This window comes from Penaeus chinensis, chromosome 43 (assembly GCF_019202785.1).
Source record: "Penaeus chinensis breed Huanghai No. 1 chromosome 43, ASM1920278v2, whole genome shotgun sequence".
NCBI lineage: Eukaryota > Metazoa > Arthropoda > Malacostraca > Decapoda > Penaeidae > Penaeus > Penaeus chinensis.
In genome coordinates this window covers 1,929,062-1,944,061 of record NC_061861.1, presented here as the reverse complement: position 1 = coordinate 1,944,061, position 15,000 = coordinate 1,929,062, and the positions used below count along the sequence as shown (strand labels likewise).

Here is a 15,000-nt window from a genome sequence, read left to right as displayed (position 1 = left end):
TATTTTCTACACTACACATGTATGAGGTAACTGCAGCTCAGTCAGTGAGGAGGACGGAGTTAAGCATTTTACAATAAACGAAACCTTTGCTTCTCTTTTCTTGTGATATATAAATAAGAATCAAGTAGTGAGACTATAAAGGCCTGTCCACACAAGCGGGCTTGAACGATGGGCACATGGGCTGTAGCGCCCACCCTTTCTATGCTCCTTAGCAAAGACCCTATTACTTCTCTTTGCTCTGGGAACCACTCAAGACTTTATCAAGAGGGGCACTATCTGTTATTGCAAATGTGTGGTTTCTCCAAAAGTTATCTTTAGAACCCACACTCTAAAAGAAGAATAGTCATACAGGTTACTTATGATCTAATTTCAGTCTTAGAGGTAACTGTGAGAAGGGGTAATATCAAAACACTTGAGCTTACAAATTTTAGTTGACATATAGAGTCATAAATCGTTACACTTCTACAATTAAATAAACATTAATTTACCAAAATGTCCAAGTACTCCAACCTGTCACGCTTTACACTAGTTGTTCTTCTCAGATATCTTCTTTCCTTTTACTTCCTCGATTTCCTGGGCTCCCAATGATGTTATTTTCTTTCATTCTTGTTCATAGCACCAGGGACGAATAAATCCAAACTTCAGCAAAACCAAATAAACCAGAAAAAAATAAACCCATTCCTAGAAAAGAAACAATTATTCTAGTTTAGGAATGATAAAACAATATACAGTTATAAAATCTAAGTAAATCGTTTCTTGAAGGAACAAAATATTTCTGATACACAAACAAATTATGTATAACATTTATCTCATTATATATGATCATTATATATGAGTAATTGTATGCACATTATAGTAAAAAAGTTACTACACATGATTTTATAATTATAAAGGTTAACACCACTTACTCTTTGAATGGGTTTTAAATTCTTAATAATAATGAGACACACACATCGGGATGGTGTTCAAATGCCATGTGCCAGCCTTGAGCTGAAATTTCCAGTTTGATCTCAAATAGTTACTTTCTTTTGTTCTATAACTCAAATGTATAGTATTTTATGATTTAATTAATTATATAATTACAGCTGAATATTCTGTCTTACTTCGGATATTTCACGATAATCTAAAACACTTTCAGGCTGTTGTATGGCACTCTTCTCTGATCTCTCTCTCTCTCTCCATAATATATATATAAATATATATATATATATAATTATCGCTATAGTATCAAGTTTTAGTACTGTATATACTTCAAAAATTTAAAGTCTACTCAGATCACATATAATACAATCCTATAGTTCTTCTTAATCTATACATGCATAATTTTCAAAACTTATATGAATTTTTCCATTAATAAAAATAGTACATATTTTCTTTATCAAAAATATCAATTATACAACCTTAATATAACAGTAATATTGAAATATAACAGTGTACCCTTAAAATAAAGAGAATGTATGGGGGGTAACAAAAAAAAATACTTTGTAGGGTAAACTACTATATTTTACAATTTCCTAATATAAGTAAAAACAATAATATAGAAATATATAATATGACTATGTAAAACTAATAAAATAAAGTATCATCTTTCTAGAAAAATAATTAAGTACTTTTATCATACATAGCTAAAGACAATAACTGAGGTATACATAAGCAATACATATGCATAAGGCCAAGTGAGGTATTCACAGGGTGGTTTCTAGACGACTTTTTGGGTCGTTCTAACTTCACATCCCTTGTGGTCATTACATGGCGGGCACGAAGAGATGACGGCATGTCCGAAAATGCAACTCTTATAAGTAGTTTCCTTGCGGTATTCTCGGATGTGATTATTTATCGTTTTTTTTTGTTTTTTTTTTTCGGCCGCGTCAACATCCCCCCCTCCCCCCCCCCCGATAGCATTATAAAACATTGTGGCGAAAAGGGTAATGGGTAATGGTTAAAAGCAAAATAAATGTGCTAGACATCTAAGGTCATGTAGCACTATAGTAAATGGTAGTGAAAGGTGGTTGAGTTAGTGAAAGTTGGGCAAAGGAATTGACGAGTAAATGGTTAAGGTTGGGTAAGGTAATGGGCGGTATTCATAAAGAAAAGGATATGCTTATACTTGCAAAATATGAAGGAAATCCTTCTACTTGTATTCATAAACATTTCAAGCAAAAGCTTCTACTTTTAGAGCAAAAGCATATCCTTATAATCACATAAAAGTAAATGGTTATACATAAAGAGGACCCTTTACTTCATATAAAGAGCATATGCTTCGAAAAAGCTGAGTCTGGTCAGTAGCAGACTGCAGTTCGAAGAGAGAGGTTGCTCTGTCCGATTCTCAGCACGATGGCAGATTTTGTGGATGTGAGGCATGTTAAACAATACATGCCCCGTTTACCCACACTTGATCGTGATTTCAAGATGTTATTCCGTTTTGAAGAACAAAATGTACAGTGGCTTGCGGACAGATTTTTAGGCACCAATGAAGAAACTCGGGGAGGCGCCTTGTCATCTTTCCATAGAATGAAGATATGTTTGCGTTACCTCAGTGATCCTGGCTATCAAAAAGGTATCGGTCAAGAACTTTCCAACTACCAACAGAGAAATAGTAGAGGCAAAACAGTTATGGCAAAGGAAGTATAAGTTTCCGACAGCTATTGGTGTCATCGATTGTACTCACGTGGGGATACTGAAACCAAAGCTGCATGGAGATGAGTACATTAATCGAAAAGGCAAGTCTACTCTGAATGTTCAAGCCACTTGTGATGCCAAAGAAATGTTCACTAGTGTTGATATTAGTTGGCCTGGATCCGTGCACGACTCAAGGATATGGAGAAATTCACAAGTGTGTTTACAATTAAGAACTAAAGCTAATGCTGTGCTACTTGGTGATGACGGATATGGAATAGAGACATGTCTCATGACTCCATATCGAAATCCTACATCCCCTGCTGAGGTAAAATATAACAAGCTTTTCAAAAAAGAGAGTAATAATTGAACGATGCTTTGGCCAACTGAAACGTCGATTTCCTATCTTACAATAGGTTTGTCGCGTGAAGTTGGAAAATGTACCGAAAATAATCGTTACCTGTGTCGTGCTCCATAACATTGCAAAAACTTTAGGTGATCCTGACTTCGAGCCAGCTGAACTTCCCCCACTCCCTTAACGTAACTAAAACTAGCCTAGCCTAGCCTAGCCTAACCTAACCTAACCTAACCTAACCTAACCTAACCTAACCTAACCTAACCTAACCTAACCTAACCTAACCTAACCTAACCTAACCTAACCTAACCTAACCTAACCTAACCTAACCTAACCTAACCTAACCTAACCTAACCTAACCTACCCAAACCTAGCCTAACCCACCTAACCTTACCTAAAGTATGGGGAGGGCTGGGGGCATTTTTTTTTTTTTTTTTTTCGATGGAAAAAGTGATCAGATTTATAATCAGCACATCGAAGTGTATCAGAAATAAGTAGTTTAAACCCCTTAATCGTATTCTGACCTCTGCGATAATAATACCACCACAAGTACCTCGCCTGTGATACTGATGGACAAGACTGCTTTAGAGTGACAAAGGTAAGTTTACAATCACCATTAGCAGGAAGAAGAGAATGTAATGTTTCTGGTATTATTGTGCTGGTAACCTTGTAGTGTTGTCCAAGAATGTTTCCAAGAACCAAAATAAATATCTGGAGCTACTTTGTGATTGTGTGTTGATTTTATAAGCGGACGCGGTCAATGTTTATGTTGCGTACGGTATATAAAAAACTTTTTTTTTTTTATAGATATCTAAATATGGTTTTAAAGCAAAATAGCCAACATACTGAAGTGAAGGCCGTTCACAGTGTGACTACAAGAGTTATTCTACTATGTCTGATGTAATTAACAAGACTACCTATTTAGCTGAGAAAATGTAACAACAATCACAACACACCTTCAGTCGACAACTGCCAACGCAATACTAAACTCTTTCTTATCTTGACAGCACAAATTAAATTTCCAACATGTAACTAAGCGCTCCCGAAACACGAGTCAACCTTTAACTTCTGCTTGGAGGATATCCTCGCAAGTAAAAGGTAATCATTATGAATATGGAAAGATTTGCTTATACTTCTACCTTTTGCTTCAGAGAAATACCTTGTACTTCTACCTTATGCTTGCAAGGATATCCTTCATTTTTATGAATACCTCCCAATGTATAGGGGTTAGATCAAGTGAAGGATGTATATTCATTTGAGGAATGAAAACAGGTTGTCAAGGCAGATAGTATGAAGTTGTGGGAGGGATCACGAAAAATCGGTCCCATTTGGCTTGGCTAAAAAGATTATTTAAGAATTTTGTAGAAATGGGGGTAGTAGAAGGACGGAGGCATGTGGAAGAGGGAGTAGTGTTGAGGGAGGTAGTGTTATGGGGAGGTGGACAATAAGGTTGTAAGGTAGTAATAAGGGAGGATGGGGTAGTTGATGAAGAAGGTTGTGGGGGTATAGTTGTTGAAGTTGAGCATGTTGGGAGTAGTAATGTCTCCTGGGGTGTTGATTAGGGTGGATACTGTACTAGTAGGCATTGAGGAGGGGGTATTAGTTGTAGTGTTCAGAGCCGTGGTCAAAGGAGAGCCTGGGGTTAGGGAATCGGGCGAGTTTGAATTGGTGGAGCTATTTGATGAAGAGGCAATTGCCTCTAATAATGGTATGGTTAATGGTTAATGGTTATTCATTGTTGGCCATAATAAGCCTGGAGTATGTTGGGGAGAGAAACGGTCCACCCCTCAGGGTCTCTTGAGGGGTAAGGGCTAGACAACTAAAGCAGGGGAATACCGTGCCCATGGCTCCCTCAGGCCGTTCAGGACTGGCACAAAGTCAGCCTTTCATCCTTTCAGCACGGCTCTCACACCTTAGGAAGTGGATAGAAGGGGTTGGTGAAGGGACAGAAAGGAAAAAGTAGGAGGGGGGGAAAAAAAAACCATGCAAAATTTGTTGAGTCGAGGGCTGAGTCCCAAGGTTGGGGAGTTCCCCATCATTGGGTCTCAGTCTTCGTCTCCTAAGCCCACCCACGACAACAACGGGCAAAGGATTGGGGGGAGGGGGGCGAAAAGGGTAAGATGAGTTAGCGATTAGGATAAGTGGATCGAAGGGATGAAGAAGAGAAGGAAAAGCAAAGGGAGAGAAAAGACCTTGCAAAATTAGTGGAGGCAAAAGCTGAAGTCCAAGGTAGAGGCGATCCCCTACATTGGGCCTCAGTCTCCAGTCTTCTATAACCTCTCGCCTGTGACGTCCTTACAGTTGCCCGTCAATATATCCGCCGATCATACTCACTAATGTGGGCAGATCTTTACAGCGATATTTTAAAGTAAAAGTATAGATTTTTTTTTTTTTTTTTTTTTTTTAATATCTAGATATTTTACTCAGCACCTTTTCTATTATCTATTGAATAGCAATTTCTTGTCAGGTTAGGTATGACCTTGTATATTTGGTAGGAAGTTTTGATTTGGCAAGGGTTCTGTCAGGTTGTAGCACAACTCAATAGCCGAGTTTAAGTGTATGGTAGCGAATCTAAGATATTAGTGGGGAGGGGTACTGTATAAAGAAAGTGTCAGCAAAGGGAGTTGCCTGGAATCATGTAACATGAATTATAATTTTTAGCAAAACCGCATTAACTTTATCCGTAACATCCACACATTTCTTTAAAGAGGATCGCAATCGTATTTGTGTAAATACTCAGTATAATAATACTTTATACATGTGTATGTATATTCAGCACCCATACTTAAGTCTCTCCTGCACTTTAAAAATATTCTTGGTTTGATGAAAGTATTGATCACTAAGTATAATTCTATAATTTAATTGCACTATTTTCTAGACTTAATACACCAGGATGTGTGGGCGATGTGCATTACCAGTGTTGGGGATTGTGGTGTGGGTGTGTGGGTGGGGGGGGTTGTGGTGTGGGTGGGGGGGGTTGTGGTGTGGGTGTGTGGGTGGGGGGGGTTGTGGTGTGGGTGTGTGGGTGGGGGGGGTTGTGGTGTGGGTGTGTGGGTGGGGGGGGTTGTGGTGTGGGTGGGGGGGTTGTGGTGTGGGTGGGGGGGTTGTGGTGTGGGTGGGGGGGTTGTGGGGTTGTGGTGTGGGTGGGGGGGTTGTGGTGTGGGTGTGTGGGTGGGGGGGTTGTGGTGTGGGTGTGTGGGTGGGGGGGTTGTGGTGTGGGGTGTGGTGGGTGGGGGGGGTTGTGGTGTGGGTGTGTGTGGGGGGGTTGTGGTGTGGGTGTGTGTGGGGGGGTTGTGGTGTGGGTGTGTGTGGGGGGGTTGTGGTGTGGGTGTGTGTGGGGGGGGTTGTGGTGTGGGTGTGAGTGGGGGGGGGTTGTGGTGTGGGTGTGTGGGGGGGGCGGGTTGTGGTGAGGGTGTGTGTGGGGGGGGGGTTGTGGTGTGTGGGGGGGGGGTTGTGGTGTGTGTGTGGGGGGGGGGGGGGGGGGGGGGGGGGCTGCTGTTGTGGCTCTTGTGCATGCATTTATGCTGGCCCTTGGCCAGCAATAAGCGCACGCACAGACCGTGTACCGTTTTCTGCCGCGTCAACATCTAAGATTATTAGCAGCATATCCAATATATAGTGATAGGGTGGGCTTGGAGGCGAAGCCCCTAGGTCTCCTAAGACCCCTCACGACAACGAGGAACAAGGGATTGAGGGGGGGGGGTACCGGTCGTTCTGCATTTTTCCCAAGAGTATACTGTAATTTCAGAGCAAGAGCAAAATTGTAGCATATAATCAGTAGGTCAAAGAAGAAAATTGGAGTGCAATTTAATTGTGCGAGAATAGCATGAGAACCTAATTGATGAATTCTTCTAAATCTATCGCAGGTAACCGATGAGAAAAGAAGAGGTCCATTAGAAGTGTTAAGTCCCCATGCATTGTGGAACAAAAACTGGTTGCTCATCTATCCCATAGCAAGGTCAAGGAGCATACAAAAAAAACAAGTACATACACATTAAAAATTTATTCTTAAAAACGGTATTAAAAAAGCGTTAATTTACCCATCGACTTCCTTATTTTAAAAAGCTCTGAAAGTCAACTTGTGACTCTCGAGTGGAATTATATAATTGTCCTCCACCCACATCGTGTTCATCGCCTTCCGAGTCGCCGCGCGCAGGGAGCTCTCGGGTGAACACCTTCAGCAAACCTGACATTGCTAGTTTCTTTACGTCGCCAGCCACTTTCCGGAGCTCTTCCCTTTTGACCTTCGAGAACCCCCTCTCTGCCAGTCGTTGGACTCCTCCGGCTCGTAGGACCTTCTCTATCCCGTTGTCCACTAGATTTCGCATTCCAGTCTCGAATGTTTTCTTTAGGATGGGGTTGGTGTTACTCCTCCTTTTCTGGGTGGCCTTCCGGATGCCACTGAGCCCTACTTTGGCCACTAGCGAACCCGCCAATTTGACATGAGTACTTGCACTTACAGGAGCCATCTTGTCTACTCACTTTGACGGGAAAATCTTGACTATCTGAAAAGAAAAATATTGCATTTATTATTATGTACTCAGCTATGTTGCATAGCCTAGAATCTTATCTGAAAAGTCATATCAAACAAGGTCATGTTAAGCAGAGTATTAGCACATTTACAATAGGTGCATCTTGGCTCAAAATATTTACTTGTTTGTGTTGATTTCAGGACAAAATTTTTACATCTAGGTTTTCTATAGACTACGATTTGCTGCTCTGACAGTTGCTAAAAAAAGTTTATAAAAAACAAGTTTCACTCATTTCTTAAAATGCTACATTTTAACTTTCTAGACAACATCGACCCTTAAAAAGGTTATTCTTTCGCTGAATGCCATAAAGGCTGAAACAGATTTTACCTCCTCGAATAAGAATGCCGTTTATACCAGTTTTCAGTATACATTTTTGGCTACTTTATAGATTCAAATTCATGTTAAAGGCCAAAACGTTCACAATCTCATCACATCCGTAGTCCATATAAAACAATGAACAAAACTGAACAGTAGTACTCTTCAGTCTTTTGCATGTGATCAAAAAGCTAAACAAAGTGCTAACTAGCTCTTGACGCTAATGACAGCTGACATAAGCCTCTTGCAACAGAGGACACACGCAAAACAAATATGAAGAGCTGCGCGTGGTGGGGTTAAACGATCGTGTCTGCCACATACATTGCTCTATAATAAAACATTATAAAATCCCAAGGCAAACGAGGACTGGGAAGTAAAAAAAAAAAGGGGGGGGGGGCAGGAGGGATGTGCTTGCGAGTTGAAAATAAGCATATGCATTGATGAAACCCATTTTATGTTTATGCTTGAGACCAGATTAACTTTTAGATAGCTTTGTCCAGCTTTTCTGGCTTATAAACATTTGATTTTTCTGGTCACAGGGGATAAAAATTTACGCCTGTGAAGCACGTAAAATACCTGGTATTCCATAGAATACCAATAAGACTTTCTGTATCAACTTCCAACAGCATGTTAGGACTGGAAGAAAAATCAAAACAGTGACTAACTTCTTGCTAATCTGTCAATCAACAGGTCAACACTTTGGTCATGAGCGAAAAGAACTTAGTTATTTCTTGCATACTTTTTTTTTTTTTCCAAAAAGTATAAAGATGAAAACTATAGGACTGATTTGGAGAGCGATTTTTCTTCCAATGTTAAATACGGTGTGTCCTACCCAAACTATTTCTACATCCGTATGTAGGAATGAAAAACTTGTGTAACCAGTAAATTATAACTGTCTGGAGCTATAGTTAAAGAAAAATGCCATTTTCGTTGTAAACGATACCTAGCATCTAAATTGGAAGCTTGCTTATGCACTGAAAGAATCTGATAACCCAAGTTATTAATTGCCAACCATCTAAAATATATAATTTGCTATACAAATTAAAATATAATAGTGAAGGATGCTGGTACAAATTCTTCCTTATCAAAATTGAAATGACCCTACAATTGCAATTTGGTTTTCAGTTTCGATTAGTTAGCAAATTTGCTCTATATTCCTAACATGTCTGATGTCATGTTTGTTACACATTTCAAGCAACATCTCTGCCTTCGCGACTCCCAAATACAAAAAAAAATACGGGAATCAAACCTATGGTTTGATTTTAAAAATATTGCAAATGTCATCAGGATAAACATGTATCGTGCAAAAGAACGAGGCCATAATATACGTTTTGCGTCGATTCCATCGCATGTTGGAATCCCTAGGAATGGTCATGCTGATCGCCAAGCAAAATTAGCATGTGACAGTTTATCTTGGGATACCTCTTTCTAGGATTTTATACATCATTAAAGCTTCCTTCAGAGAGGACTTGACCGAGTTGATTAATTCACAACGCCCTCAAAGCTGTAGTATAAAGCACTGTGACCGGTTTAGGCAAGATTCCTTTATCTATGGTTTATATAAAACAAGAACAAGAGTGTGATGTTGTGACTGCAAGACTCAGGCTTGGATATAGATTGTATTAGCAGGTCAGTACAGTTTGTAATGTCGATGTGTTACAGCCTTTCAGACCACCTAGCATGAGGCACCGGGAATTATGTAACTACTTCATATCATCTGATGTCTTAGAAGATATATTTATGTTGTATCCTAAATTAGGAATGTAGTATCACATAACCGCATATCAAATGTATTAATGCTTTTCCAAGCCCAAGCTATATGCCGGCGTGGCAGATGAGTGGATAAAGGACTGTGCAATTGTTCCTTTCTTTATACTGATAAAGTACTCATAACAATGTTATAGGCTAAAATTCAAATGTAATACCACTATGTAATGTTATGACCATGCATTAAATGTACCACAGCTTGCCCACGCCTGTGCAGTTAGCCAGGGTGGTAAATAAAAGACTAAACTAAAATCTACGGGTTTCACAAACCTTAACCCTGTGGGATTTATACACTACGATCTATACATTGCCTAGGCAGTGGTTTTGACCCCTTGCCGACGGGTACAACGGGTAGACACGTGCTATGCCTATTGTCAGTACTTCTTTGATTGTTTTTACACATAGATGGCTATACTTGTACTAAGTCACCAATGAGCCAGTTAGGAGTACTGCCCGTCTCGCCCGCTCACCCTTTTCTTTGATTTACGAAATATTTTACGTTATCTTATTTTGCTGTTATTAATATTAAAAAACATTATGATAATTATAATGTTTATAATAAAAATAACACCATCGATATTCATAGCACTAGTAAAAAATACGTTTTTCCCGCCAATTCAAATCAGGTTTGGTCACAAGGTCTACTAATTGACTCCTTTGTGGCTAAGCACTAGCAGAGCCATCTATGGGCAGACATTTCACACAGAAATATAGAAAATAGGCACAACATTTTCCCCATTTTTTTTTTAATTTTCTCCGGCGGCATTGGGTTAAGAAAATACGATATATATTCCCTAGTCGTGGAGCTCTGCCCCTGGACCAAGGGTAAAACTAAATAACTATATAGTGAAACACCGAACTTTCCTTCGCTTCCGTCTTTGGTTAGTGATTAGAAACCAAACCATTCTTTCTGCATTTGGGGCACTTTATGGGCTTGTATATCAGGCTACGATAGAGACAGATATCTATCTATTCTGTATATCCACTATATGGCTTCAAAAATGACCTGGAATCGACGCAACACAAAATGAGATTTCTTACCGGCGTTTCTCTATGAATGTATAATAAAAGTAAAAGTAAAAGATTTAATCAAATACGCGAATTCGGACTAAAAAACAGACGCTAGTTATTACAAAATATTCGCTCTCAAGCTCACAGTAATACATACTAATTGGTAGATCGTGTTAAGGAGTTACGTCACATTTGATTTGATCCTAGCAACATGAACACGATGGGGACTTAAAAAAAAAAAAAAAAAAAAAAAAATAGGTCGATCTCCTCTCTTCTGTCCTGTATCTCCCTTTATATTTATTTGCACACCTTTTGCCATAGATGAAAAAGCTTTCGTCAAGGTAACCACTATACTATTTTTAATGTAATCCTGAAGGTCATGCACGGAAAAATTTCCCTACCTTCGATTTATTCCCTAATTAAGGGGGGGGGGGGGAGCAGACCCCTGGGCCTCCTATCTGGTCTGATTCATTATTTAAACACCAAGAAATTAATATCTCCCGACAGAAGCTTGCCAATCAAATAGTTTTGTTTGGAAATTGAAAGTAGCACCGTGCAGATTCATAAGAAAAGGTCTCTCAAATACAAATTAACGAGTTTTAAGTTAGTTTCAAAATCGAACTTACCGTTACCAAACCAGGCGCTCTTAAAAAGTGATTTCTTGAAATTGCTTCAAACTTTTCGATTATTAATTTGCCTTGCCATACAGAGCCAATTTTCATCGTTTCCCGGTAAATATGAAGTCACTGCAGATTTACCTTCGTTGCTTCCTAATCTAGTTATGCTCTACAACATGGCAATGCTCATTTTCCGTGCGTTGCTCTCGTTTACCTTTTCATATGTAATTCCGTCGCAAATCAAGAATAAAGTTATTAGACACGCAAGTATCAGAGCCCGAAATGCTAAATCAATATTTTTAAAATTACCACCAGATATCCTTTTCTACTTTTGTAAACAAGATGCGGTTTCATTGTTAAATTTATCGTAATACCTTAACTTCGTACATAATTAAAGCCCACATCAACGTGAAATAAAATAGTACAGCGCATGTACGTGACAATTATCACGAGAGTCAATATTACATGGAATACGTTTAACCTATCACAGAGCACCGTGTGTGTGATCGGTATGTATAGTGGGGAAGGAAAACTAATAACTAGCAAAAGGGAAGGAAGTTGCAAAGGGTGCAATCAAATTACATCGGATTTTGAAAAAAAAAAAAAAACTTCTATGAGCACATGGTCATTTGTCCAGGTCGGCGAGTTGCCCACAGTTTACCTTGCAAATATTGGCCTATGGAAAAATATAGCTAAGACCAAGACCAGGCACCTTCCTGCAGGGGACACATTTGGCACCATTTAAGGTAATTGTTAATCATTTGCTTCAAAATTACTGGCATCACGAAATTGGCATCTCGTTGGTAAGCAGTGACCGTAGTGCAGGCACGCTCATACCCTTAAAATATATTCTACTAGAAACAAATTTGTAGTAATAGGTGGGCTGCCTACCGCAATTTAAAACTTCACGGGATACTAGCACCTTGTAATAACTCACTGTGAAGATTTTGTGGACCCACACTTCCCACATCTACACACACACTATCTAAAGGATCTGACGTATCTAAAGGAGTTTGTAAAACATGTCGGTTTGAGAGGAGGGGGGGGGGGGTCTGTAAATCAATACCTCTCCTGCTATCTATTAAATAGTCTGACACCCCTTTTCGCATTTTTTTCCCAAGGTGGGAGAGCGAGAGAAGTTTCCCTACAACCGCCAATTCCAATGAACCAGGATAGCTCTTCTGAGATTAAATAATCAGGTAAGAGTTCGGCAAAAATCTACGGGATTTCACATAATCCAGATCCCCATGTGGTAATCGTACAATGCGTCCTAACCAATAAACCAACCTAACCTAACCGTGGGATTTATACACTATGACCTATATATTCCCTAGCCAGGCTATGCCCCCTGGATCCCCATAGTAGTATATACGCCTAGCCAGGGGGCTATGCCTCCTGGACCCTGTGACTTTAGGAAATTACAATCTATATATTACCTAGCCCTCCTGGACCCCCAGGGTTAAACCACATACCTTTACATAGCGAAAGACCGAACTTTTCGGCGCTTCCGTCAATAGTCAGAATTACTTGGTTTCTAATCACTTTCTTTGACATTTGGGGCACTTGTTGGGCTCAAATATCAAGCTCTGATTGAAAATATTGTCTATTTAGACGCTAGTAATGACAAAATAAGCCTTCTCAAAACCGCGTAGCAATGCATGGACTACTTGATGGATCGCACTAATAAGTTACGCATCACATTTGTTTTGATCCTCGAAGGTAAACATCAAAGGGGACTTAGAAAATGAAGGGTCGATCTTCTGTCTTCTCTGTCCTGTATCTCCCTTATTTTAGATTATTTTAGATTTGCGCACCTTTTGGAAAGTTTTCCTCTGTTTTTCCGAATTCATGTATGTAATGCATTCTAGTTTTAGTATACTTTTACCTCTATTCTGTGCAATAAACCTTATCGCATGTGCGTTTTATCCGGGCGATTTGACAGGCCGTATGGCGCCATTCGCTGAGAAATGCCGGTGAGAAATGTTTCGTTTTAAGTGCTGTGTCGACTCCGTGTCATTTTTAAAGTCATATTGTAGATATACAGGACAAATGGACATTATTCTCAATGAAAGTGATATTTGAGCCCAACAAGTGCAACAAATGCCAAAAATATTAAAAACTAAGCAATTCTGACTATAGATGGAAGCGCAGAAAAGTTCGGTCTTTCGCTATATAAAGGTATGTGGTTTAACCCTGGGTGTCCAAGGGGCATAGCCACCTGACTAGGCGCATTTCATACCACAGGGGTCCAGGTATATATACTACTAAGGGGGTCCAGGGGGTGTAGCCCCCTGGCTAGGCATACATATTACCACAGGGGTCCAGGGGGCTACGCCCCCTGTCTAGGCGCATTGAATACCAAGGGATTCCATGGGGATATCCTGGAAAGTCGACCGATTTTAAGCGTTTTTTGTGCTTGTTTTACACATTTCCGTTCGCTATTTTTCTTATAAAGCCTGTTTTACCCTGTAATTTCCCTGATCTATTTCATACCCTCCCCTGCTATCGGGACTTATCAAATCACATCAAGATTGTCGGCTCGAGAATGCGACGGAGATTATCATCAGATTCGTTCTCATCACATGAGAACAAATCTGATATAAATATTGTAAGGGAAGACTCAATTGTCATAGTCGGAAAATCAACCAAAACAGACGCTAGTAATGACAAAATAAGCATTCTCACAAGCACGTAGCAATACATGGACTACTTGATGGATCGCAGTAATGAGTTACGCGTCACATTTGTTTTGGTTTTCGAGAGGTAAACATGGAAGGGGACTTAGAAAATGAAAGGTCGATCTTCTGTCTTCTCTGTCCTGTATCTACCTTATTTTAGATTTGCGCACCTTTTGCCATAGCTGAAAAGTGTCTATCGTCATGGTATCCACTCCTTATACTTATTTTACTGTACTCCTGGTTGACATGTACGTAGTTCTCCGAATTTTATGCTGCGCGGCATGAAGTTACGCCACGGCCTCCGAAGTATCTTGCGCTCAGGAAAAGGTCAATAAATTCCATCTTCCATTTTAAGACTAGTTTAACCGTTAACATTTTTGACGATAATCACTAAGGTTTACAGGATGTGTTCCTAAAATGTGTTAAAATAGAGTTAATAGTGCATTTTCTTATTTGCTTTGCTGTGTAGTACTATTTGTTCACGCAATCCATAAAATACCGCTGCTGTTTGAGGAACAATGAAGCTTTATGGATAAGTTTGATACGGTCATCAGGAAATTTTCGAAACTGCTTTCATCCAATGACAACTTAATGCATTTGTATTGCTCATCAATCAGGCAAAAAGTAATCCCGGATTTAACCGCTGAATTGTATACCGTAATTGTAAAGGTGGAACATGGCTCTCGCCCTCGAAGTTTCATCAAACTCGGTTTGTTACATTAGTGTTTTTGTTCCGTTTTCCCTGTGTGTAAATCATACTAATTCCTCCCCAAAGTATAGTGCGAAGCCAACGCTTATACATTTTATCAACTGTCGGGGAATACAAGTTCCGCTACTCATCAACGAGTCAAATGCGACGGAAAGCAACAGCATAACAGCGTTAAACTACGTTTCGGAAGTCGGAGGCTGGATGGAACTGGAAACTCACCGGTGACAGATCGTAACCTGATCTCGGGATGCTTCGATGTTTGCGATGGTTATCATGTAGGCTATTAAATAAACATTGAACCGACTATTTTTGGTTAGTTGAAGGGAAGAGAATTAGATACTACGTTAATAGATCTGGCTTCACCAGCAGATCAGGTTGTAATGCTGACATGCGTGGAATG

At 39.7% G+C, this 15,000-nt stretch overlaps 2 protein-coding genes across 2 annotated transcripts in view; one reads left to right on the top strand and one right to left on the bottom strand.

Annotated features, from left to right (window-relative positions):
- The first annotated feature begins 2,334 nt into the window (after positions 1 to 2,334).
- Positions 2,335 to 5,308, top strand: LOC125048203 (putative nuclease HARBI1). The gene is made up of 4 exons (XM_047646773.1): positions 2,335 to 2,436; positions 2,558 to 2,944; positions 3,979 to 4,062; positions 5,273 to 5,308. The coding sequence occupies exons 1-4, from the start codon at positions 2,335 to 2,337 to the stop codon at positions 5,306 to 5,308; spliced, it is 609 nt and encodes a 202-aa protein (XP_047502729.1).
- Positions 5,309 to 6,959: 1,651 nt separating this feature from the next.
- The window catches only part of LOC125024549, an 8,386-nt gene continuing 345 nt past the window's right edge, over positions 6,960 to 15,000 (bottom strand). Inside the window, exon 2 of the mRNA XM_047612352.1 lies at positions 6,960 to 7,476. Coding sequence (XP_047468308.1) covers positions 7,024 to 7,440 — 417 coding nt within the window. The 5' untranslated portion in view covers positions 7,441 to 7,476 and the 3' untranslated portion in view covers positions 6,960 to 7,023. The remainder of the gene's footprint in view (positions 7,477 to 15,000) is intronic.

What these genes read in the sequence shown, in the direction of transcription:
- LOC125048203 (XM_047646773.1), top strand. Translation starts at nt 2,335, where the DNA reads ATGGCAGATTTTGTGGATGTGAGGCATGTTAAACAATACATGCCCCGT. An exon ending in ATCCTACATCCCCTGCTGAG is followed by an intron (nt 2,945 to 3,978) that starts GTAAAATATAAC and finishes TTATCTTGACAG; the next exon opens with CACAAATTAAATTTCCAACA. An exon ending in CTTGGAGGATATCCTCGCAA is followed by an intron (nt 4,063 to 5,272) that starts GTAAAAGGTAAT and finishes ACGTCCTTACAG; the next exon opens with TTGCCCGTCAATATATCCGC.